Here is a 27,885-nt window from a genome sequence, read left to right on the forward strand (position 1 = left end):
TGACTGCTGAGGCTTCATCGAAAAGTCCCTTTTGGACATGATCTTAAAATACTTGGACTCCTTCTCTCGGGGAAAAGACTCACTCCCCACCCGAAGAGAGCTGTGCATCCTTTTTCAGCAGAGAACCATGGCCTGGAAATTAGAAGCACTTGCAAACCGCATGCTGGAGGTCCCAGCCTGAAGAAGCTAACATAATCACATCATCTGCAAAGAGTTGAGCCATATTCTCACATTGCCAAACTGCAAACCCTCCACTCCCCCGTTGTGTATTTAGATCCCATCCATGAAGATTACCAAAACATCAGAGACAAAGAGCAACCCTGGTCCAGGCAGGCACATTGAATGAGTGTGACCTTTTTACCGGTTTCTGCAGGGTCATCAGTCCTGCGTTACACATGATCTGTGCATGCAAAAGGTTGTGGTTTTTAAGACGTCAGTACGAAAGGATGTTAGTCCTAAAGCTGTCACAATGCTCTCAAGGTGGGGATTGTTTTATTTTGAAAAGCCCTTTAAAAACCCTCAGAGCCAGGAGATACTTATGCTGCTGATTTGAATGTGTGAAAACACAAACATGGAGTGTTACATGACCCAACGCTCGCTCTGTTTGGAACAGACTTTATTGGCACTGTCAGCACAGAAAGGTGTAAGCTGCTGATTAGCATTTCACAAAAACAGAGACGTACGTAGAGCACCAATCCCCGCCGACGTGCCAGGCTTTGTGTTATTTCAGCACACAGATGGATCTGTAGTGCAGCACATTATCGTCAGTGTGATGTCTGTATCAGACAGCTCTGCATGTGGAGTCGTCAGAGGCCAAGATGGGAAGATGTGTGTTCAGAGGAGAGAGAGGTGACCTTTATGCAGGAGACAAGGGTTCATGCCCTGTTTGGATCTGCAATTAACTTCAGCCTTTTCACTAGAACATGATCTTCTGCAGCTCTTACTCTGACAGAAGTTTGTAGAAGCAGGAAAAGAAAACAATGAACCAGACAATGGCTGTTTTTGAAACGGCCTGCATACTATCTACTAATGTAGTAGGCAGTACATACTGCCAACTACATACTGCGTTTGAATTTAGTATGTATGAGAAAAGAAAAAGCAGAACGAGCGCTGTGTATTGTGGGAAACAGTACGCGAGGCAAACTGGTCCGAAGCATGCTGTGAAATTTTCCCGAATCAGTAGACATCCTGGGAGTTTTGGCATACTGCAGATTTTGCTCTTCGCATACTACATACTGAATTTTGGCCAAATCAGTACATACTGCTAGTACAGTAGGCGGTTTCGAAAACAGCCAATGAGCCAAGGTCACACAGGATGATCGCATCCCAACACTTCTGTGACAGCTCCTCAGAGTTTGATGTCGTGGTACCGTGGATTTTTTCATCCAGTCTCTCGCTGCCTCGAGTCACAGCAGCAGATTGGAAATTATATTAAACGTAGGTTTTGATTTGATTTGATTAAAACCTAAATATTTAAGATTGGCATTTTTTTTTTTTCAATTCTAACATTTTTTATAGAAGTTGGAGAAGAGTTTACCTTAAACATTATCTGTACTTTATGTTTTATCAAGTCTTTATTTGGCTGTGCAATAAATTATATGGATACATCTTTTAGTTGTTTATTTCTTCGGTCTGATTCCTCATAAAATTCATTTTCAAGAGAGACACAAGGTTTCTGGAGGCTAACTTCTGACTCCCACCAGATCCCTGTCCGGTCAGTCTCTGATCCGCTGCGGTCCGGCTCCGTGTTCTCTTGTCTGTCAACACCCACACATGTTTTTAGAACGCAGCACGGAGCAGGACCATCGGACAGCTGTGTCATATGACCGAGGTTTTCCTGCAGTGATCACCGAATCAAGGATTCTCCTCCTCCTTCTCTCCTCATCCATGTTGTCTTTATGGTCCTCTGAAAACCTCTGACCTGTTGACTCCAGGCCTGGCTCCGCTCATCATGACGGTTTGTTGTTGTAGTTAAGTGAAATACCATCTGGTGATAACACAGAGTGTTTTATTCTGAAAATTACCCGGATGATTTCATTTTGTTTTGGTGCCTGACTTCCTGTCCCGCTCCATCTGCTCTGTTGAGATTGATGCATCGTGCTCCAGGAAAAAAAGAAGTCTTGTGTATCTGATCCGGCAGGTCGGAGCCCCCTGGATCAGAGACGCACCGGAATGCAACGGAGCGGATCCAGGGGAAGTAAACATTGAATAGAATAGAAACCTATCAGATACAGTGCTGTGACAGATCCGAGGCGGACCGGACACGGATCTGGTGGAATTTGGCAGTAACCCTTTCAACCAAACACACCTAAAGGCCTGAGGAGCTCGTCAAATATTGAAATACATGATGTTTTATAGAAATGGATTTCAGTTCTGCACTTATTGCGTGTTTTAATCATTACTCCTTTGTTAGTGAGTGGTTTTGAAAAGTCACTACATTATTACAAAGAAAGAAAGTAAAAATGCTCTACAGGAAACGTCTGATAGAAGAAAAGAAAAATGAGATTATTATTAATGCAAGTTTTTGATCTGTAAACGTTTCTTTCTTGGAACAAAGCGACGGTTTGACAGAACAACAACGTGTGATTACTGAAATGCAATTTCAAATTGAAGAGGAGCTCAGGCTGTCACTCTTTGTTTCCATCTCAAATACAGTCATGAAAAGAAAAAAACACAACATTCATCAAATAAATGAGTTTGTTTGTCGGTTATTTTGGTTCTCAAACATCCAGCAGAAACTCATCTTTGCATTAAAGGAGCAAGTTTGTGGGGATCCAGCTCAGGATGCTTTCCTGTAGAGATAATCCAGACATCTCCATACAGGGAGGAGGAGACCCCTGGGCAGACGTGCACCAGGCTCCAGGGATTACACGTTCCCTGTGATCCCCCAGTGATCTCCCAAGGAAATGACTCAGCTGGAGAGAAGGTTGTCAGTGCAACTTTGCTTTTGCAAGTTCAAGTTTTGTGATCAATTATACAGATCTGGTATTTTCATGAAGTTTACATTTCTAAAGTTTGGAAAAGCCTCAGATAGCAGAACTATCATCCTCTGAAGACATGTATCAGATATATGGATATCAAGAAGTACATGAGAGACAGATATTTAAGTACTTTCTACAGACAAGGTTTCTGTCAACAAGCTAAGGTAACACTAACTTGGTGCGCAGCCCCTCCTGACAAGTTTTAAAGAAACACTTTACATTAACCTGAACAGCTACATGTCGCTCTGAGACTTTAGATACAGCCTAAACAATGCCTGAATATTCTGAATTTTCTTAAGACTAGCAGCATCTCTGTATCATATATCGTGATAAGTATTCTTATGATCAATGAAAGGTAAATCAAAGCATTCATATATTGTCCACAGAGCTCAGCCTTTCACATGCAGTTTAAACAGACAAGCAAACATTTGTTTATCATACAGCGCTCTGGATATAAAGCATCATTGTACAGACATTAAGCCTGCTGCTGATAAAATAGTTGATAGCTCAGAGAAACTGGAGCTTTATGAAGCCAGTGACGCACACAGGCAGAGTCTAAGTGAATGGAAGAATAATTTTGCTCTGTTGAGGCTCCATTTTTCATTTCAGGTTGAATAAATTAATATCATTTTGTCTGTCTGCAGTCAGAGTTTGCATGAGTCAGACTTTCTCATCTGTCTGCGATTGTTTCCTCAATCTCGATAAGCGGCGTTGGTGAGTAATCCAACAGGTTCACTAACAGGAAAATGAACTCATTTAAACATTAATGAAGGCAGTCTGTCTCTAAAAATACACCTCACAGATCAGACTGTTACGTGTAAGCGCTGAGCTGTATGTCAGCATACGAACATCCACACTGTATGGGTCTATATGTTGGTGCAGCAGTCTGAATCACAGATCAGGACTGTGTGGGGACGGGAGGAGGACGGCTGCTGTCAGGTGGGAAACCTTGAGACAGCCTTCAGCGTTTCATCTCAGGTCCATCCCACTCAGCGCTGACTCACATGCTGTAATTTCCTGAACCCTGGGATGACGGAGGAGCAGCGGAAACCTTCCAGAGCTTTTGTGTCCACGCTACATTTTTTTTAATGTCACTTATGGGCAACAAAAACAAATCAATAGAGAAAAACATCCGGCTCAGTTATAATTACAGTTTGATTTAAAACATTGATTAAAAGTCTCAGCGAGGACAATAAAGCATCCGGGGGTTTTGTCGTTGCATTAAAGCGGATCAGACTATATTCATGAACTTCACAGCTGAGGGTTTTTTCTTATCTTAGCATATTAACCTTTAAATCAGACCCTGCAGGATTTATCAGCTGTTCCTATGATTGTTTGGCTGCAGCAACTTTTGTAAAAGCTTCAGTGCAAGATGCAATGATATGACACCTCTCTGTGCAACACATTACACATGCTGTGTGAATGACAGGGACCACAAGTTCTCTCCTCTCTCTCTCCCTGTCCCATTAAAGTTACTAACCACAGACATTTCTGGAGTCCCTGAGCTCCCTCGTCTCGTAGGTTCCTCTGGATCTCTGCTGCTGTGGACGTGCCAGACTCCAGCTGCTACAACTTCTACTATCCGTCTCACCACTATCATCTCTCTCTCTCTTCATCTCCCTCTATCCCTCTCTCCAACATGGTCTCAGCAGATGTCTGTCTAGCATGAGTCTGGTCCTGCTGGAGGTTTCTTCCTGTTAAAGGAAGTTTGTTCTTGCCACTGTAACTTGCAGTGGAGGATTAAGATGAGATCAGACTGAGTCCTGTCTGTAAGATGGGACAGGATCTTATCCGGTCTTGATGTTGGGTTAATAATAGAATATAGAGTACGGTCTAGACCTGCTCTGTTTGGAAAGAGTCTGAGGAGAACATTTGTTTGATTTGGTGCTATATAAATAAAGATTGATTGATTGAAAGTTGCATGAATGACCATTTAAACGCTATCTTAATGCACATACATTGATTTAATTTTTGTGAATCAAAACATTTGAACACATGGATAGACTTTGCACTATTACTTTTCTCCTTACAAATCACTGATGGATTCCTTTTGCTGTTTTTCAACGAGTCATAAAAGAGATGGAGCTGCAGACACATGTGACTCAACATACTGGGTTTGGGCGGTCACCTAGTTTACCTGAGAGAGACGAGGGATCCAAACTCTGCTCTTACACGATAAGATGGTTCACAGTCCAGTCTTTATAGATTTGTCATAATCCGTGGATCTTTAAGGATAAGATGAGTTTGGATTACATCTTTTACTGGACTTGGATCATGGAGACCTTCTCTGTTGGAACGTTTTAACAGTTTTTCTTCTGTTATAGATTTGTATTCCATGTCACCCTTGAGTTAGTTGTGTTTATGTGTAAATCTTTCTCATCTCTTAATAACATTTTCTGTTTTTTTAGACATATACATAACACAGTTAGCCTTGCGCCCTATAAGAGCGATTAAATGATATCGATCACCTGGCTGTTTTATTGTTCTCCTCGTGTTCCTGTAGAACACTGAGAGTAATGAAGAGCACTCTGGATCTGTGATTTATTGGCATGTCATGTAATGTGAAAATCAAAACAGGACAGTTAAGTCTTTCATTACCTCCCATTAGCAGGCTTTCTCTCTGACATTATTAATGAAAGGAGTCCTTGACCTTCCCCGGCAATCTACCGCTCAGGCATTGATTAAAAACCCTGGGAGAGTGACAGAGTGCTGTGGGTGAATCATGTTGTCTTTAATATTTGATAAATCCTGCAAGCAGGGGAAATATGAAGGCCTGTTAATTGAGTTACTCGTCGCAGAGTTCCTCTTTTATTCTGAATGACATTTTTCAGCTGCATTGAAAAAGCCTTCGTGTGAGAAACGAGGAGAAAGAGAGCTGCCGTGTCCCTGCAGGCTGTATGTTAAAGCACCTCTCTACACAAGCTGCAGTTTGATGCTTTTCTGAAGCACGATCTTTAAACACGATCTTTAAAATGTGTCCTCTAAGGAATAACACACACTGAATCGTTGTACCCAAGTGTTTTTCTCTTATCAGGGCTGAAAATCCTCGGAAATGGCACATACACCATCAAGGGAGATAAAACTAATTTATGAGGCATATTAAAATAGCTTTTTGTGACTGACAGGTCCTTAAGGCGATGAGAGGCAGGTTTTACTCACTCAAACTCTCTGATCCCTTAAATCTATAGACTAAAGAGGCATGTAATTTGTGGCAGGCTGTGACCAGTTTGCTGCTAAATTGACTCATTTTGGATTAGAAGCTAAAATCTTTGGTGTGCTGAGTTGAACCAGGTTTTAGAGAATGTCCCGTCTCTGCAGAGCTGCTTCAAGGTCAAGGATAGATAAAGGTGTCAGTAAATTAATCTGATCTCTTGTTTTGTGTTCCTTCTGATCAACAGGGAGAGGCAGACGTGTGGACAAGGACGAGGTTTTGCCTGAGCGTCTTTTAGAAATGTTTTTTCTTTTTTCAGAGTGCTGACGCGGTTCAGTGCGAATAATCTGCTTTTGGAGAAATGTGCTGCACATTCAGAGACAATGCAAATCAGAAAATGCATGCAAGAGTCAGAAGCAAATGCAACTAGGGAAATGACAAGCTGTTACCTAACTCTTGGGAGTTAATTTTTGGGTAAATAGCTGGTGAGCTGCAGGTATTTTTGAGTTCAACACGCCTGCAGTGATCACACCGCAGCAGAATCAGTGAGTGCATCTCATTGAGAGAGCTGCATTTACACACGACGCACAGCGGTGCAACTTCACTGATAACTTAAATTTGTAGAATCTGAATGTTTCAACACATCCTAAAAGGTCCCACACAGTCAGTCCATGAGGACTCAACTTTGATCCAAGGTTTGGTGTCTCGACCACAACACATCAGAGAGCACTCTGCATCAGGGAACAGAAAGTGTGATCACGAAGCCTGCTGTTGCTCTCCATAGATCAACATGCATTTAGGGATCTGGTTGTCAGAGTTTCATTTTCAGGTTCTCTCGACTGTGGATGATCAGCGTGTCTGAATCTAAAGACTGCTATCTCATCTTTTGATATGTGGTAATGGAAAATATCAAACCATCTTCAGATCCAGATCTTCAGATTACCGTGTGAGATTAATGAGTTATTATCTCCTGATATCAAACACTGCTGTCTTGTGATCTTGATGTCATTACAATGAGATTAGAGGCGTCAGTATTTCACGCTGTGTCCATAAGAAGTCCATCGTGCAGAGGAGGTTTCTCCAGAAGAAGAACCTGCAGACTTAAACAAACACAAAGAGATTCACACACACCTGCTTGAGAATCCCTGCAGCCATCTCGTGGCCGCAGTCGAAGATGATGTGGAACTCCTTCCCTCTCTTCATCTCCTTCAGCAGCGGTTTAGCATCCTTCGTGTCTGTGGGCAGCTGCCGGATCTTTAACCGGATGTTGTACCGGGACGGCGCCTTTATGAGTTCTTGCAACCGAATCAAACCTGCACACACACAAAAAAAACACAAAGAAGAAATGATTTCATGTTTCCTTTAATCGTTGTGAAAAATGACTCCGACCGCATCGAGTGCAGCTCTGCTCCCGTGAGGACGATACGTTTTCTTAAAGTATATTTCACATATATTTATCTTTCTGCAGTAATTGAGGTATCAACTGCTCCTGATTCATTTGGCGGCGGCGGCGGTTATAATTAGAGCGAGGATAAGGAAGCTGCAGGGTTTTATTTCTGTTGTTGCTTCATTTCTAATGAAATCCATTTCTCTTCAACACCCTCGCCTGCCCTCTCTCTATTCTTCATCCTAAAAACAAGATTTTCTTTCTGTGTCCTCTTATTTCCTCTCCCCCATCTCTTTCTCCGTCTCTTTTTGTCCTTCTGATATTACCCACAATGCATCTAAACAGTCTGTCAGCCCGCATCGCCTCAGTGTCAGCAGACTTTTATGCAGCTAAACAAATATTCCTTCAAACGCAACAGAACAAAAACACATTTCAGCACTATAGCTGACCTGACATCGTCACTCGTGATGGATCGCACTGATTCAGAGCTCACTATTGATCCTCCTCTTCCTCTGCACAGCTCGCTCTGTTTGTTTGTTTGTTTGTGTGTGAGATGTTTGTGAGGAAACTGACGTGCACTTTAACCCAATCACAGGCGTCTTTATTCTGATATAACTTCCACTGCGATGCTCTGCTCCATCTTTTGAGGAGCTCATCAATCATTTCAGAGTAGAAGTAAAAGTGTGACTGAGAGAGAAACAACAGCAGAGCTAAAGTTTGTGTCTTTACACACTCTTTCTTAACATGTAGTATTTAGTATTTATAAACTGAGTTGTGATTTCTGAAAAGAAGTGTTGTCTGCTGTTAAAAGTTCATTAAATATAAGGTTTCTGCATCACGTTAATCGAATGTTTGCACACCTTTTGTGCTTATTTGCTTCCACAGATTACTGAGCGTGGAATCTGTGGGACTACTTCTGTTTTAGCTGCATAAATAAATAGATTTCAAATCAATAAAATCCTCTTTGAACCAATATTTTGCGTCAACATCTTTATGTCTTTAGTCTGTAGTTATAAATCGGGATACTCTGGGTCTGGCTCAGCTTACTTTGGGAAGCAGTTTCTTTGCTTTATCTGGATCTTAACACCAAATGTCAAAGCTCAATTTGGTCCTAATTTTTGATAGATCTTAACCATAAGTTTTGAATCATGTCTCTTAAAATTTCACTTTAAAATGTGTTCTTCATTGCCGCCTCGTAGCACCAGCTGCAGCCTCGCTTTGCGGACTTTAACAACACACAGAGAAGAAGACGCACAAAGGTTGGCTACAGCAGAAATCCTAAAAGTTGCTTCCTGAGAGTTTATGATCTTAAGATGAGCACTGATGGTTTCCAAGACACTTTAATGATTCTTTAAATGCATCAAATATGTACCTTACGTCACCTTGTGTGAAAGTTAAAGAGACTAGAAGGAATGTAAGATATCATGCAACCCAACAATGTCTTGGCTTACAGAAAGTTGTGGGAGTTTTGTTTGATTTTTGTGATTCGAAAAATCTTCCACAACAATAAACTGACTGCTTACAAGTTTATAAATATAAAGAGTTATCACTTATTTCTTTATATACTTTAAAAATAGATCACTAAACACATTAAAGATCATTATACGACACAGTTTCTATCTTCAGAGTGATTCTCTCTCGCCTCTGATTTTAAACTAAAGTCATTAACTGTTGCGTGTTTACAATGAACACACACTGACACCAGTCCAGTATGGTCCTTGAATTAACAAACACACACACACACACACACACACACACACACTGTTCTGAACTGTCACAGCGTTCTCTCTCGTGCCTGTGTGTGTGTGTGTGTGTGTGTGTGTGTGTGTGTGTGTGTGTGTGTGTGTGTGTGTGTGTGTGTGTGTGTGCCTACAGGCCACCATCCCCAGCTGTTCAGCCTGTGGCATTATTTGTTTACTTCCTGCTTTCAGATGAGTGCACGGCACTGTGGGGCGCCGGCTCACACACGGCCGGGTGTCTGTAGTGTTGCTGCTTTTCATTAAATCAAATAATCTGATGATGATATCCTCAGAGAGCTGACCTGTGAGACGCCGCTAGTGTTTAACCATTGTGTGACTAAGCGTCTCCTCAGCTGTGCTTAACAACATCTCAGCTGGACTCAGAGACGTCACTGTGTTTATACGGATATGTTTTTATTGAGCTCCCACTAACTGTGACAAAGAACCAACAGAACCCAACTTTAATCTGAGAGTGTGTGTTAAAATAAGGTTAAAAAACATGATTCATGCTTTGTTAATGTGAAGGCTTTCAGTGATGATTTATGAACGATGAGCCGGCTTCATGTTGGTGAAAATCTGTCCCTAACTGTTAATATGAAAACACAAACTCAGCTTGTGATTCTGCAGCACAAACCATTTCTTTCTTTCTTTCTTTCTTTCTTTCTTTCTTTCTTTCTTTCTTTCTTTCTTTCTTTCTTTCAGTTTGGTATTGTTTCATTTCAGAAACCAGTTAAACAACAAATTCAGTGCGTTTTGGATAAAGTACTGGCACCGGGCCCTCTTCAAGTCCAGTCAGGGGGATCAGATTTACTGTACATGACAGAAGGACAGACGCACGGACAGATGGACCCACGCTGATCCATTTAGTTCCTCCTATGATTTCACCGAGGGAGCCGCCAAATGGAACAAACTCCTGATTTACCCAAACAGTGTGAGCAGAGGTCCTCCAACATGGCTGCAACCTCAGGAATCAATCACAGAGAGGCCGGACACATTTCTCTTTTTATTTAACATCAAGCATCTGAATGTCCTCACAGTGTGATGGTCAGAGGAGTCGATCTGAAGGACGCTACAAAATTAAAAAGTAAAACAAGACTTCAGTACAGTGACGGTGGGAGTGCTACAGATCCAGTCTTTACTTTGAATGTTGAGCGTTTTGAGCAGCGTGTTAGAGAAGCGTTTTACTGAGCTTATTTGTAGGAAGGGTGGCATGGTGGTGCAGCGGTTAACAGTTTGGTTCTTGTCAAAGTTGCTAACACCCTTATATCCGGTCCGTCTCCGATGGGGTTCGGTTCGGCTCCGTGCTCTCTTGTTCGTCAACACCCACTGCTGCTCATTTTTCGGAACGCAGCACGGAGCACGACCGCCGGACAGCTGGAGTCATGTGACCAAAGTTTTCCGGCGGTAATAACTGAATCAAGGATTCTCCTCATCCATGTTGTCTTTATGGTCCTCTGAAAACCTCTGACCTGTTGACTCCAGGCCTGGCTCCGCTCATCATGACTGTTTGTTGTTGTAGTTAAGTGAAATACGATCTGGTGATAATACAGAGTGTTTTATTCTGAAAATTAACCGGATGTTTTCATTTTGTTTTGGTGGCTGACTTCCTGTCCCGCTCCATCCCGCTTGTGTATCTGATCCGGAGGACTCCGACCTGCCGGATCAGAGACGCAGCCGGAACGCAACTGAGCAGATCCAGTGGAAGTTAACACGTTGACTAGAATAGAAACCTATCAGATCCGAAGCTGTGACGGATCGGAGACGGACCAGACACGGATCTGGTGGAATTTGGCCGTTACACATTCATTTTTCTGCTTTCAACACATCAACTGTCAGGACAACAATGCTCAGCTGCGAAAACAAGACCTGCCAACAGTCTCCCTCATTTTAACACATTCTCCTGCTGGCTGTATTCCCGACTTGTGATTTCTCATAATCTCTCCAATTTACACTGATACCAATCAAACGCGTGCTCCTCAACCTCAAATTATTATTAGAGGTCCCACCCATAATTCACGCATCTGGGCGAAGAACAAGGTGGATAGATGATGTTTGTAGAATTAACTGATAGCCTGCGAAAACATGTTTGTGATTAGTGTTATCAAGGAGCGGCTTCTAAACTAGCTTCTGTCATTATTTCTCTTAATTAAATCGTCCTATTGTGACGAATAGTGCCTTTTGTTTGCCTGGTTGTGATAACCTTCTGCTGACCTCACATTAATTGTATTAATTTCTTTATTTTCGAACAAATGGCCATGAAAATATAACCTGCGCCCTCTGTTAGTGATGATGAAAATACAAACACATAAATAAATAGTTGCATTTTGCAGGAAATAATATAATAAATGTGAGTGCCATTTTATACAGCAGAGGTCGTCTTTAGCTTTATGGCACTCGATGAAAAATAGGTGAAGAGCGAAATTTTGCATGAATAAAAGTGTGTGATACGAGTGTGTTTGTGTGTTTTATTGGACTGGGGTCCGATCTTGTACGAGCGCTTGATGTTGCGTGAGCTGTCTTTGGAGAGAGAAACAGCTTCCGCCGCTGGAGCAGCAATCTGTGTTTTACGGTTAGTTAGTTAACATCGATAAAGGCAGCAGACACATCTGAGTGCTGCTCTCGCTCATCATAAACACATGTCAGAGCACCTCTCTGCTTCCCCACTCTCTCCAGCAGACATCTCCTCTTCCATTCTGCATGGATGAATCCTCCTTCATACCTTTCCAAAATCTGCAGCCACAGCCCGGTGGAAGGGCGGTGTGGAAATATCTGGAGTGCTCCAAAAGAGGGTGTCAGCACTGATCAGTATTGACGGCGTTTAATGCGCAGCGACTGCTCTAGGATCCATATTTAACTCTGCATGAATATTTCATCCCCTCTAAGCGTTTATTAGGGGCCGTCTGGGAGTCTCCTGAGCGTAAAACAGATCGAGCCGCCTGTGATAAATATCCTTGCGAGGGAGCGGCCCCTAAAGCCTTCCTCTCCTGACTCCCCTTTGAGTGCATCGCAGGCGACAAGGAAGAACAGCTCCTTTTACCGAGCTGCTCAATCATCATCGGCCCAAAGACATTTAAGTGATTCCCCCAGACGGCCGGTCGGCAGCGCTGCATGATGGGAGAAATGGCTGATGAGTCACAGAGCTGCAGACTCCTCAGGTCAAGGTTAATGTGACCCTCGCCACATCAGCCGGCTTATTTATGTTCAATTAAAGGCGTCAAACACGTTGGAGACAGATTAAAGCGGGCGTGCGGTCAAAGGTTCCTTCAGTTTTCAGGAATGTGGAGGCAGAACACGCTTGCTGCTGCTCCCGCGCTGTAAATAAACCTCTGCAAATGTTTAAATGTGGGCCAGTCGCAGCGGCGGCAGAAACTGTCTTTGTTATTAGTTACACCAAAGTTCTCCCAGCACTAAATCATTGGTGCTGAAAAAGAGTCCATTCCCCGAGCCAGCTCTCTATTTTTCTGCAATTAACTCCACCCTTCACATATCTACTCTCCCCACATGCTTGCCTTTAGTGCATGGGCATAAAAAGTTCCTCTGCTGCAAAATGAGTTCAAGTAATTAATTTGAAAAAGGGAACAAATATGTTTCTATATGTAGTCCTAAGACAAATCAAATGCAAATACAGAGGAGGAGGAGGAGGAGGAGGAGGAGGAGGAGGAGGAGGAAGAATTTAACTGTCTGCAGTCTCTGCGGGCCTCCTCCTCCACCTTAGTCATACATCCTTACACATTAAACATGAGCTGAATCTACATCTAAACACACGCGTCTGTGTGTGTCTGGAGCAGCTTCATAATGAACACTGCACACTATGTTTAAGCAAATTATTCTAACTGCACAATCTGACATCTCTGCAGACCATGCATGCGTTTGAATCACGACATGAGACATTAAAGACGATCTGACGTCATAAATCTTTGGTTCTTGTTATGCCCATTACGGTGGCAGACAGAGGCAGACAGTCTGAAACAGCCCGAGAGATCTCCATTAAGAGGAACGTGCTGCAAATACTTAAAGGATGAGGATTCAGAAACACCAGCACATGTCCTGTGTTTGTCCTCAGACGCACTCTGGTGCTGCTCATCATTGCGAGGTCGTATAAATAATGGTTTGGTGATGTTTCCAGACCAAACTACTTTGTCATATGGGCGCCGCTTGGCCTGACAATTTAAGTGCGCCCCATGTACTGAAGATTAAGGCCCTGTCCTAGCGGTGGCAGTTTTGACTACCGTACTGTTTTGTCCGCTCTCTAGGCCCCACATATCCTATCTCTCTTCAGCTGTCCTACCTATAAAGACAAAGCCAAAAACCTTTAAATAAAAACTATTTTGTAATGTTGAGAAAAAAAGATTATAACCTGGGTTAAAATCATCATTCTATCTATGTTTTATTAAGAACTGACATGTAGTTGCCTGACTGAAGAAGGTACAATACGCAACTGAGGTGGAAGTCAATACCGACTAACTGCCTAATTCCACCAGATGTGTGTTCAGTCAGTCTCCGATCCATCATAGCACCTGATCTTATAGGTTTCTATTCTAGTCAATGAGTTAAATTCCACTGGATACGCTCCGTTGCATTCCGGCTGCGTCTCTGATCCGGCAGGTCAGAGCCCTCCGGATCAGATACACAAGACTTCTATTTTTGCATCCATTGCATCCAAAACAGACTGTCATGTTTTTTATTCTGCATCATGTAACCTTAACTTTGACCATAAACAATGAACAAGAATGCAGTGTCCAGAAATGACAAAGAGTGACACATAGTCATATTTTGAAGTGTTTGGCCCCTGACCAAAATTATAACGTTCTCATTTTGTTAAAGAAAATCATTACAATAAACATTCCTCAACACCATTGATAACAACAATTTGGGCAACGGTATGCTTTGTTTTTGTTGTAACAACGCTCCCTCTATCTCTTATTCTCCTCTATCCCTTCTTCCAGACCCAACTCGGTCGAGGCACGGTGGCTGCCTAACATGAGCCTGGTTCTGCTCGAGGTTTCTGCCTGTTTAAAGGAAGTTTTTCCTCGCCGCTGTAACTAGCTAAATACTGAGAGGTGCAATGCTCATGGTAGATTAAGGTGGGGTAAGACTGAGTCTTACCCTTTCTTGGTGTTGGGTCTCTGTTCGTAATTTGACATAGAGTGGTCTAGACCTGCTATGTTTGTAAAAGCATCTTGAGATAACGTTTGTTGTGATTCGGCGATATACAAATAAAGATTGATTGATCAACAAATTGAGACACAGGACTAAGATATTTGTGGTTGGACGTTTAAAGTCCATGGTATCGTGCATTTCTTCATTTTATAATTTATTGGCTGCAAGTCTGCCATTGGTACAATTTCTCTCTGCCTCCATGAACGTCTTATCATTACTGATCATTTTTTTCTGATGCATATCAGCGACAAAACCACAACCAGCTAGCAGGTTGGTATAATATTTGTCATTTGTTAACTCCAACAGCTCCGTGTCAAAGCCTTGTTGTATACTTGTAATTTGGTGATATGTTACAGAAGATATTTGTCCAGTGCTTCTGTCACCACAGAGACCATTAGAGACATCATAAAAGTGACATACAGCCCTTTAATTTATGAACACACACACAAATGCTTTCACTGCTTTTTAATTAGATTTTATCTGAATTTGATTTTATTCTGTTTTATTTTATTTTCACTGTCTTAAGAAATATATTTTGAAATAACTTTATTAGTTAAAGGTGACATATCACGCTTTTTTCATCAATATATATTGGTGTAAGAGGTCCCCAAAACATGTCTTTAAAGTTTATGCTCAAAAAAACACTTTGAAATCAGATTTTGGCATGCCTGAAAAGTCCTCTTCTTCAGCCCTCCTCAGGACACTCTGTTTTCCCTCTGACCACGCCCCCTCAGGAAGTGGATGTGGCCTCGGCTCTCCAGCACATTGATCTAATGTTTACATGTTGGCCGAATATATACGGCTGCCCACAGATAGCGTTACTTCAACCCTCTGAATCTGATCCAGAATCGGATTCTGACGGAGAGGCGCCTGCAGCAGGACCTTTCTGAAGGATTGGTCACAGATTTAGTGTTTCTTGTTGTTTTGTTTATCAGTATGTAGACGTGTGTCTTGGTACACAGCTACGAACATGTACATGTTGCTATGTGGCTATGCTAACTAGCGCTAGCACCTATCCATGATAAATAAAAATCATCCACTAGATCTTCAAATCTGCAGACGTGGGGAGTAAAACCGACCTCTGCCAGAAAGGCAGCGGGACCTTTCTGAAGGATTGGTCACAGATTCTGTGTTACTTGTTGTTTTATTTGTCAGTATGTAGACGTGTGTCTTGGTACACAGCTACAGCTACAGCTACAGCTACAGCTACAGCTACAGCTACAGCTACAGCTACAGCTACAGCTACAGCTACAGCTACAGCTACAGCTACAGCTACAGCTACAGCTACGACATGTAGCTATGTAGCTATGCTAACTAACGCTAGCACTTTTCCATGGAAAATAAAAATCATCCACTAGATCTTCAAATCTGGCGACGTGGGGAGTAAAACTGACCTTTGTGTTTATTAAGACAGCCTACAACTAGCATGCCTCCCTCCTAAGCTCCTTGTTAGCACACATGTGTGTAGGGAATGAAAAACGGAGGAAGGGTTCAGTATTATTTTATACAGTCTATGGGCTGAACAAGCTCCGAGCTCTGACTCCGTTACAGACCGGATATTGTTGTGACGTAACAAAAACACGGAAGTCTGAAACGGCTCGTTTCACACACATTTACAGAAAGGTGGAGAAATCAGAACAGGGGCAGAATGGATTCTTTTCTTTTTCGGGGGTTTGTAGACATGCCAGGGAAACATATTTCAGGTAGAGAACCATTAAAAAGTGGATTTTGCATGATATGTCACCTTTAAGAGTTATTTTAGGGGAATGTTATGTCTTTTAAAATATGTTTTATTTCTTTATCTTTGCTTGTGTGACTTTATGAACTGCTTGTTTTATTTTGCTGCCCATGTGAAGCACTTTGTAACTTTTTTTTTAAAGTGCTCTTCAAATACTATTATTATTATTATTATTATTATTATTATTATTATTATTAATAATAATTTGAAATCGAATAAATAAGATCCTCAGAGGTTTAAGGTAGAGTGTTTCTTTACTTGGAGTTGGATCATTCCTCCTTATCACCATGTTTATCTGTGTGTAATGACCTTTTCTTAGCTTAGCAGATCAGCAGGGACAGCACAGCAGCATTGCATTATGGGAGTGTCAGGGCTAGATTATCCAACTAAGATAAGGAATCCAGATATTACACAAGTCAAAGTGTTCAGAGAGTGAAATGCTGCAGGTTTAAACACTTTGATACCAACTTCTGATCCAGTTTAAAGAGAGAAAAGGTTTGGACTAAAGACTAAAACTAAAGAGGGGGAAATAGACTAACCCTGAATACCTAAAGGCTAGCGTTAAATCAAGGAAATTATTACTTTAACCTCGCTTTATAAAAACAGTGCCATGAGAAAGGTTAGGCATTTTTGTTTAAACCTTGCAGTCCTTGAGCATACTGTTTAAATCTCCACCTTGACGTAACCAGCTCAGACTTTCTGCAAGCGCGTCTGAAGCCAAGAGATGCGTGAATAAACTTCAGTTTGGCATCTGGCATGCTGTGTGTGTCTTCACACTCTGTCAGCACACCATCCAGATGTTGCTTTCATAAATAAACTGTCACCATCAACACCACAGAAGCAGATAAAGGCAAAGAGGAGACACACAGAAGGACAATATTCTCCATTCAGGCCTCTGCTCGGGGGAATCAGCTCGTTTTATACCCGAGGATTTAAAGAGCTTCATGAGCCTGAGTGTCCTGAAATGTTCTCTACTGACAGAAAACAATATATAATCTTTAAGTCAAACAATAGACTTACAGTGGAGTTATTTTTTTACCAGCTGACGACAGGAGACGGTGAAGGTTCTTTGTGTAACTTATGCTGGTTTGAGTTTATACCATGATATCATAATTATGTTTTATTAAGTTTTGAACATAACTCTTGCGTCAGCTTGTTAAAAAAAAAAAGCCATCCACTACTGTCTTATGTAAGGGATAATGTATAGTGAGCAGGTTGTTCAAGCTGATCCTCCTATTTAAAAACAGTTTTGACCTCTTTTGGCCTTCCATTGGTGAGAGTTGTGGACTGTTTTTCACAATGAAATCACCAACTTTAACTTTTACTCGCAATCCTGTTGCCCGCCAATCCTGCTTTGTTTTGTTTTTACTCATGCTCAGCTGGTTGAGCTGAAGCCGGTGGCTCATCGGCTCGGGCTGCTGGATGTTCCTGCGGAGCTCTGGAGATTTGGGACACATGGAGGCAGAGGAGGCATAAGCTCTCAGGGAGGAGAGCTGGTATAAGAAGCTGGAGGTTTATGGAGAGGAGATAGAAGCCGTGTCTCTCCTCTCTCATCATGGGCAACGTGAGATCGCTGGCTAATAAGATGGAAGAGCTAACAGGACTAGCCAGGAGTCAGACGGAGTTTCAGGAATGTAGCATAGTGTGCTTTACGGAAACGTTGCTGCATCAGAATATTCCTGACCGCAACATCTCCATTGACAGCTTCCAGACTGTCCGGACGGACCGGGATAGCAGCAAGAGCGCTGCGGGCCTCCCACCATATTATCTGCACAGGGAGATCTCACATGTCATACTGGTAGCTGTTTACAATGTAATGTCCAAAAATTCTCTCTGGATGTGTCTGCTGGACATCCTCTGCTCGCTCCATCCTCTCTGTTAGTGATGTGACTTAATTATTCACGTTTGTAGAGCCCAGTCAATGCTGTGGTGATTCTTGTTCCCTAACAGAGGCGCATTTAGAGCTCTAAATTGATTAATGCCCTTTTTGTTTCACGCTGGTACATTTGTCATTGATTTAGCTGGTGGCCTAATAGATTAGAAACAGCAGAAAAAAACAGCTGATTTAACAATACCATCCAATTTCTCCACTGGCTCAGAATAACACAAACATAAGAAAATCAAACGAGACCGCAGCAGAGGGAACGCTGAAGCTTCCATTTGCATTCCAGAGCTGCAAAAGTGGGATTAGCGTGGTGAATTGTGAGGAGTCAGTGAGCCCTTCTCTAAACAGGCTGTTGAGTGGAAGTCGAGCGTATGATGGGACTGGGACTGCTGGTGTGGAGACTCACGCACACGCATGAACACACACACCTCACACACACACACGTCAAATTGAAACAGATTACCGTGGGGTCCTGGGACTCCCTCTGGAGAACACAGAGAGGACTCTCTCTGTTGGAATATAGATGGACTTTTTAGACGGAGCAGGCAGACTCACATGGGTTTAAGTTGCGTACACGTAGTCACGTAGTCAGAGGTGGGCGGAGTAAATCAAAAACTAATGCTTATCTCTTCCAAATTAATGGAAGTTAATATTAACGTTAACGTAGAGGATCGCCATGATCTAAGTCCCGTGACAGATTTAATCCAGACTCATTATATCTTTAAAGGTTTACGGATTACTTCAGATCTGCAAAGATTGAATAACGTTGCTTTTTTAAATCTGTGTTAAGGTCATTTCTGTTTCTATTCTATATGTTTTATGATGCCATAATTGACCTTTGCCCTGCTGTTTTTAATAAATGGGGCGGTTATCCTCAACTGTTTGCCTGGTTGGAAGAAACATGATAGTCAGCACTTAAACAAACACTTATGCTTTTTTACTTATTGATGCAAAAAACAACGGAGACCACAAACACACCCATTCAAAGAAGACAATCTTTACAGCAGAAATAAACATGTTTACATCCTGGTTCAAAAAACAGTTAAGGTCTGAATAGCTAATTTCTCTATCAGCACACACTGTAAGGGGTGAATTTATCATAACTCATTATTTTGTGCAATATCAAACTTACAAGTTTTGCACAAATAAGAGCATAGCTGACTGGATTAACAGGTGGGCACCCTGTAGCTGTTAGCAAGGAGGCTAAAGGACTGCCTCTTTACCTCACACTAGCTTGACAGCAGTTAGGTTGAGTTCAGCATTTCCAATTTGGCATTACTGTCAACTTTATCATACTCCATTTCAAACCGTTGATTTTCATGTTTTTAGTTGTACTTTTATATTTTCAATGTTTCTCTTTTTGGGTTATCTTTGTTTATTTCATCAATATGTTCAACATAAAGATATCAAACGTAAAGAGAACTTAAAAACATGACATTCATCCAGGAGAACTAACAGTGACACTGATGCAGGGTGCGGAACCACATGAACTCATCTGAATCTGAACCTTGTGAGGAGCCGATACTCCAGGCTTTCCTCTGCTAAGTATCTGCTTCTGTCTGTGCTTTCCTCCATTGTCAGTGACACCACTTGGCTTGTAATGCTCCGTTTTCTCATCAATAAGAAATGCGACTACATTATTGTTGGCTGTGTCACAGTTTGGCCGCAGTGCTGGCCTCGGTACTGTGTGCTTACTGCTCAGCATTCAGTTTGTGATGAGCATCGCAAACAGGGTTACACGGCTTCTGAAAGCTGGCACTGATTTCTCTGGTGTTACTTTATGAATGTTCACTGATTATTTCACTACTCCGGTTTCAGGCGGACTGAGTCTAGGTTTTTGTCTACACTTGCTCCTTCTTCTGACCTACAAAGCTCTTAATGGTCCGACACCTTCATATCTTAAAGAGCTCATAGTGCCCTATTATCCCTCTAGAACACTACACTCCCAACATGCAGGCCTGCTTGTCATTCCTAACGGCAAAATTCCACCAGATCCGTGTCCCGTTCGTCTCCAATCCGTCACAGCACCGGATCTGATAGGTTATCAGGCCTTTAACACTCTTGTACAACCATTACCACTATAACTTTGTTATAGTTTAAAACTACCTTTCCATCCACTCCTCTGACTTTTGTCCCTTTCTTTCTTCCATTAACATCTCTCCAGGATTTAACAAAGATCAGACACGCTCCCGCTCTAAATACCACCTCAGCTTGTAATACCTGGCTCTTAATCATTCCCCTGTCTGTCTCAAATCTCAAATGACCACTTTGGAATTGCACCATGCAGTCATCCATATTACTGGTGGTGAACATGCTGTCAGGCTGACCTTTCTTTAAAAACCAAACCTAAAAAGAGGGTATGAATCCAGAGCTCTGTGGGTTATCGTTGTGTTTCTTTCCTCTGCTCTGAAATTCTGTTATTGTGCTGTAAGATCTGCACAAACAGTTTGTGATTCTGTCACACAGAGAGGAGCTGAGTCACAGGGAATGAAGATGTTTTTACCCAGAGTATTACAGCATCTCTTTCTCCGTCACCTCAGGCACGGCCTCAGGATGCTGCTGCCATGGAAACCAGCCTTTTAACAGGAAAGGGTTGACGACTGTTCAAGAACATATTACACAAAGTTACTCACCATAGTAACCATTGCTAACGCTTTCATTTTCCTGTCCTGTGTTTTATTTTCATTGCATAATTTAGTGAGTGCAGAGATACCTTCCTCTGTGGTTACAACCTGAGATTTGTAATAACAGAATTTATACATGGGCTTAGAGATGATGATATCCAGCCTGATGGTTCTACAGTGAGGACAAACACCACATCACAGCAGCTCCTGGACCAGACACCAGGTGATAATGACCTTGAAGACTCTAACCTTTCTACTGGAACTAACACCAGCTCACTTGTAGCTTAGATGCACCAGAGCACACTTTGTTGCAGGGTATTCAAACTAAACCGTCATGCTAACAAGCTAACCAGTTCAGGCAGCGCCACAGAAACACCTTGGGTATTATTTGTCTAAACTGGAAATATATAACTTTAAATGTATTTTTCTTTATAATAACTATGTTAGTTTAAATAAGGGTAAATACTTCAATCAGAAATTTCACAAATTTGTAGAATTCAAATATCAAAATGTGAAATCTGTGCAGGCTGGTGAAATATATATATATGTATATGGTCTTGTATGTAAAAATATTCCCAAGTGTAAAAGAATTATAATGGGAAAAAAAAAATTAAATAAAGAGTAATTATTTGGAATAAAAAGTCAATTTTATGAAACAAAAGACATATTATTATAGGATAAAAAGGCATAATTATAAATAATGAAAGTAAAAATATTGACTTAAAATAATGTCAAACAGTAAGTTGAAATATTTTGAATAGATCTAAAAATGTTTCATGATTATATAGGCTACTTATATAATTGTATTACTTATTATCTCATAAATTTCTTTTAATCTCATATTGATGACATATTTTGCTTTATAATGACTTGCGATCTTGTATTATCACTAATGCATGATTAGGACATAATAAGTCATAAATATATATTTTTTTCTATCTCAGAATTTAAATCTTATTTAATTATTTCAAATAATGTCAGACCTTTTTTTCTAATGTAATTAATTTTCTGTCTCTTCATTTTCAGTTCTGATGGTTTAACTATGACTTACAATTTCATACTAATGTCTAATTTTATCCCATGATTATGATTTTTTGTCTTTTTGTAATGTCAAAAATTTTAATTGTATTTTATGATTATGTTATAACTTCGATTTTTTGATCTTTTGTTATTTTTCTCATAATAACTATTTTTCATGACTTTATCTGATAATTATTACTGTCTTCCATATTTTACATTTTGTACTTTATTGTTTTGAAATTTTGCCTGTTAATTATAACTCACTGTCTTACACTAGGACTCACTATGGCTTATACTAACTTTCTATTTTATCATAATTTTTACTTCTTATCTGACTCACTATCTTATAATTATAACTTACTACCATCGTTTGGACTTTTTATCTCTTGGAATGACTTAGTATCCTATATCATGACATTTTATCTCTTCTACTTCATCATTTTGATATTTTATCTCTTATTCATCACTATCTCACATTTATTCCTGTGCATGAGCCTTTTTAAATCCAGGCTTTATCTGGACTTTATTTATTGTTTCTATGTGGTGGAAAATTATCCTCCACAGAAACCATAAAGTTGAAAAAACAAAGAGAACCAAAATACCAACGACTGCCAACGACGTGCATTACTGCCAATGGATCTGGAATCAGTAAAGTATCATAAAATTAATACTCTTATTTAAAGTAATCTGCAAGTTACTGTTTTGATGAAGCATTTAATCATTAAGTATTAAAATGTTTGAAAAGATGACGAAGAAAAGAAGGATATCCTCTAACTGGAGACTTTAAGACAAGGTGTCTTTATATTTTGTCCAGAGGCAGACTGACTCTCTTTCTATCAACATTAGCCTTCAGTGTGGCGGACTGGAACGTTATACAACCTAAACCCCCCAGCAGCAGTCATGGCCGCTTTCTCTAAAGACTGTTTTGCTTGCTGTGGACTTCACACTGTGAACATCAGAGAGGAACAGCTCTTTCTGAGCCTGTGTATTATTGTACAGACGCTTGTTCTCCCTCATGGCCTAATCAAACTTTCTGCAGCAGCACCAGCAGCAGCAGCGTGCAGGTAGTCGTATGGGTGTTATGGCTGGCTGCGAGAGCTATAACACATGCTGCTGCCATCTCAGTTTGCCATTATAAAGTTGAGCTGTTAGAGGAGTCCCATTATGGTTATTGATTTGCTTGTTTGCTCCCCGCTTGGTGGAGAAACAGCACAAAGAAAGAGGTTGTTTCCTACATCTTTTATGTCCCCGTTCCCAAACACAGACGCGCTTTAGAGCAGCAGGCGGGGGGTCAGGGGGAGAACCCAGGAGAGTTATATGATAATGTAAAGGTTCTGCTGCACTGACTCTGCTCAGCACGATGGGTAATGTGCCTCTCGCACAGAAACAAGTAAAAAGATTTAAATGAAATGAAATCACATCTGCTCCTCCTCGGTGACTCCAGCCTGACGCGGTTTCTGTTCGCCCTCACCATGCACCATCAGGGCCATCAGATCACCTGTGTTAATGGTGAAAATGAGAAGCCGTTTGTAGGTCAGGCCCAGATCTCATTTCCCATCTCCAGGACAGAAAAATCAAGTCACTATTAACCCCATAGTGAACAAGCCATGTCCACTTTACAGCTTAATTAACGGAGGTGACGGGATCAGCCACGATCAATTCCTCCCTACGAGACCCTCAGGGCAGACCAAGTTTTACTTAAAGGGGAGACAAGCTCATTTCACATGCCTCTGTTTACAGGTGAAACAGAGTAATACTCAAACAGTGATATGAAGCATTAAATGAATTATCCTCAGCTAACGGAGATGTGTCAGAGTCGATCCTGCTGAGGAAACATCTGGATCCTTTGGATAGTAAAAGTTTAGTCATCAGTTTTATGAAATGTAGTGTTTAAATAAAATCAGTTATACTGACCCAGAAATAAAAGAGCATTTACATCTATTACAATCAATAATGACCCAAAGGAGCTGAAATAAGGTGCTGCTGTGTTTTTGTGTGATGCGTCTGATGCCAGGGGTATGCAGAGCGAAGTGAGGCTGATTTTTGAGTCGCCTTTGAAACCGAATTTCAGCCTCATTCGGCGTTGATTGCCGTGCAGCGAACAGGGAGGACACAAGAGCCGATCACAGACCGATCAGCTGCTCCTGAATGGTTGGCTGGCTGCAAACTGTTGCACGTTTTTTTTCCTGATTGAACCTGTGCAAAATGGTAGACATCTGGAACACATGGATACACACTAAAGCTTCTAGATTTTAATTTTTTGTTGACACGCCAGATAAGTGACGACTGTAACTTCATATTTTTTTGTTGCATGCAAGTTTTAGGCATACCTTGATTAGCCTCACTTTTGAAACCAACAGGATAAGTCCACTTCTTAAACATAGTTGACTTCCAGAGTAGTAAACAGGCGTGACGTTCTTGCAAGACATGCAACAGAAGTAATGCAGTTGTCTAGTGCAGATGCACAGTCATGTGTAGATCCATTGTCCGATGTAGACTCAACAAATAACAACAATTAGACAACACCAGAAAGCAAAGATTGGTTATCACTCTGCCCAAGCTGGTGTTACCAATGTTACCTTAAGAGTTTATAAAGTGCATCAATCCTTAAAAAGTGTTTTCTTGTGCTAAAGATGGGCCTGAGTGTGTGAGTGTTTTAGATGTCCATGCTCTCTGTCTTGTCTCTGACTGGATGCTGTTCGCCGCAGACGACTCTGGAATAACTGCAGACAGAGGAATTCCTAACCAGCAACACATTGGATTGCAGATTTGTAAATGTCTTGTTTGTAATTTAACACATGCAATTATGGTATGACAGGACTCCAAACGGCAGAGTTTATCTGTCCTGAATGCTAAACACACAACACACACTCCAGTGCTGAGGTCCAGGCCGCAGCAGTCCCAGTGTGTCTGTTGGAAGGAGCTCTGGGAGGCCTGGCAGCCCGTCTCTGGGCTGGCACACTCTGACCCCTGGCATATGGTACATGTACCCAGCCTGCTGGCTTATTTGTCGCTCAGTGACCTGGACTGCAATAATAGCAAGGTTTGAACAAGGTCTGCTTCCCCCAGTAACAAGCACGGTATGTCTTCCACAGCGTCACACACTCTCTGACGTCCATGAATTATGGAACGAGTACAAATTATAACAATGCTTAAATACACCCGGGACTAAAGGTCTGCTTCAGCACATTAGAGTTTATTTAACCACGTTAATTTCTACTTAGCTTAATATTCTGCTTTACAAAATATAAGAATCCAAACACACAAGGGAGATCAACAAGTTTCTGTATACTGGATGTGGATTATAAAAACACAGGAGCAGAAAACAGAGAGCAGCGTATCGTTCATCCAGAGAGAGCGTGCACTTCCTTCTCTAAATTGCATGAACAAAATGGGTCAGAAATGTTTACAGAAAGACTTTCAGTTTGGCATTTATCCCTGAGCTATGGCTATTTTTGAACATGCTAGAAGCGTGGCTCAAGGACTGAAAATGTCAGTTTGCTAAACTGTGCTCAGAACAAAAGCGAAGTGAGTTTTGACCGCATTGACCGCGGGATGATTTGTGTTTATTCACCGAGTTAAGAACTGTTCAGATATTTTCACCCTTTCAAATATGCCAGAAAACTGAACACTATCCTGTCCGGGTTTATAACATCATCCGGAGGCGCATAGAGCCGGGCATACCTCCCCTCCTCCTCCTCCCCTTCCTCCACGAGCTGGATAGACTCTCCTGCTGATTCAAACTGAGGCTGACCAGAGAACAGTTTGATGACCTGTTAGCTGGAATCAGTACCAGGATTTGATATGATGGTCACCAACTACAGGTGTTTGGTTTCTACTGTGGAGCACCTATCCATCTGTCTCCACTGAGCTTCACTGTATTTAGCAAGTCACACTAAAGAGGGCTGGAATTTAATTGCAGAAACTCAGCTCACAGATTTGCTTAAATGCACTGAGTTGCTCAGTGGGCATATGAATTATTTTATCCATCTGACTCCACTGAGTCTCAGCTTCACCGTTTCTAGCATGTCGCACTAACGTTAGCTCCAATTTGTCTTAGTACAGCTCTACGAACTCAAAACAAACAGATGATACTGTGATTTAATGACAATAAACAGGTTGAAAGGATGCTGAAATAACTACATCATGATACAGATTTGCTTAAATGCATTGAGTTGCTCTGTGGGAATATGAATTATCTGTCCGTCTGCTTGTGCTTAGTCTCAGTTTCACTGTATCGAGCAAGTTATCTGGTTTCAACAGCACTATGAACTTGAATTGGCAGTGGTTTTATCACATTAAAGAAGTCAAAAGTATGCAGAAATACACTTCTTTAAAGCCCTGTTGGTTATTTTTTGCCATCAGTACTTATATTTTTATATGTGGTTTTCTGTGTGATCATTATTTTGTAGATGCAATGCATAGCATGTCTATAATTAGGGGAATGTTTCCTTTCTTCCTGCTTGTTTTCTATAAATGTTGTGCATTAGAGCTCAAACATCTCAAGAGAATAAGGGAATACTACTCAGGAGCAGGATCAAACAGTCCTAACACATTGATTTAATAAAATAAGTCTAAGATGAAAAATAATGCAAAACATTTAATTAGCAAAAATAAACTGTATAATATAAACTAGATATAAACTAGATATAACGGTGATACTGTGAAGAACTGAGTGTAAGAATAGAGGAATAGTTTGTGGTCTTACCAGTGCTGTCGTCGTAAACCACAGTGACTGTCTTCCACTTAAAGAAGTGCACCAGGTCCAGAATGGCCCGGCTCAGGGAGGAAAAGTCCGGATAGAGGCTGACGTAGAAGACGTCTCTGTTGTCCGATACCTGGTGCTTCCACTTGGTCTGGATGTGAGGGACTCCCAGGGCGTTACAAATGGACTGGACCGCATTGGCCGAGGAACTGTGGGAGGGGCCAAAGATGGCTGCCACCCCGAGAGAGAGCTGGTCGCAAGCTAGAGAGAGGAAACAATTCAACAGTTAGCTTCCGTATAGTTTACTACCACTCGATCTCTACAGGAATAAAGAACGTAAGAAGGAACTCCCTAATGCAGAAGGCTACATTTGTTTATTCAAAGCTTGAGTCTGATGATATCTTATGTTTATTAGAGCTCTAAAGGATCCCATAAGTAAAGCAAGCATTAACCTTTGGCATTGCTTTAGCTGTATTTTGCTAGGAGCTCCAAGGTGGTTAAATGATCAAGTGTTAATGTATACCAAAAAGCAAAGTAGAGGTCTACAGTGGTATATTTAGACCCGTTTTAGGTCCACCTTGGTTAATCTAGACCATCTCTCGGTGATTCAATCTTTGGATTGCTGTAATAAAACCCAAACGGTTCAGATAAGACTTGTGATCAGTGCTAATCTGAGGACTATGTTTAAGAATTCCCTGCATCATTATATTGCTAACTTAAGGTCGAAGTTTTAGAAATTAAAGCAGAAGGAACATGAAGCTGTACCTAGCATTAGCACCAAACAATCGATATATTTAGAGCCCAACATAGGCTGAATCCGTCTAAATAACAGTGTGCATAATGTGAAGTTTGACATTCTTGTTCCTCTTAAAGTATGTAAGTATATATTTGGCACAAACAGGTTGGATTAAAACCTTTTCCATACTCATTGGGTTCAAATTTGCATTCAGTTTCATTATTTTTGACATTTGAAGACTTTTTATTCAAAGTCCAACGTACTGGTTCCTGTCTCTTGTGTCATAATCTTCCAAATATCTCATCACTGAGGCTATGGATGTCATGATCCCTTATAACAACAAACACACACACAGGTTTATTCTGACTTAATTCAACACACACGATCGTGCTGCTGCTTTAAAATTATCGTTACAGGATGTGACTTTAATCAAAAATAACCAGAAAACACAACTGCAGTGCTGAGTAGTGGATATATCTGCACTCCAATCATCCTGTTTGATAAAGTGGAGTTGGCTAAATCCCTGAGACGGGACACAATGGCCTGTAATTGATAAGAGACTTGAAATGTCAGCCTGATGCACACACAAAACTGATAGATTATAGCACTTTATTGGCAGTCTCTGGTGGCCAAACAGGTCTTTGAATTACTGCTACTGAGTCATTACCTGGAACCAATCAATTCTCTCTGTTTACATCTGAAGTGCTCAGCCATTCCTTCCCCGCCTGATTATAATTGTCACAATCTGAGGCAAGCCTC

The 27,885-nt window shown here is 41.2% G+C and overlaps 1 protein-coding gene across 3 annotated transcripts in view; it reads right to left on the bottom strand.

The window, feature by feature from the left end:
* grik2 (glutamate receptor, ionotropic, kainate 2) overlaps nucleotides 1–27,885 on the bottom strand; it is a 242,902-nt gene that overhangs the window by 120,669 nt on the left and 94,348 nt on the right. For all 3 annotated transcript variants that reach the window (XM_034697722.1, XM_034697721.1, XM_034697723.1), the window contains 2 exons: nucleotides 26,394–26,651; nucleotides 7,264–7,445 (listed from right to left, as the gene is read on the bottom strand). In XM_034697722.1, coding sequence (XP_034553613.1) covers nucleotides 7,264–7,445; nucleotides 26,394–26,651 — 440 coding nt within the window. The remainder of the gene's footprint in view (nucleotides 1–7,263; nucleotides 7,446–26,393; nucleotides 26,652–27,885) is intronic.

Source organism: Notolabrus celidotus, chromosome 12, assembly GCF_009762535.1.
Source record: "Notolabrus celidotus isolate fNotCel1 chromosome 12, fNotCel1.pri, whole genome shotgun sequence".
Classification (NCBI taxonomy): domain Eukaryota; kingdom Metazoa; phylum Chordata; class Actinopteri; order Labriformes; family Labridae; genus Notolabrus; species Notolabrus celidotus.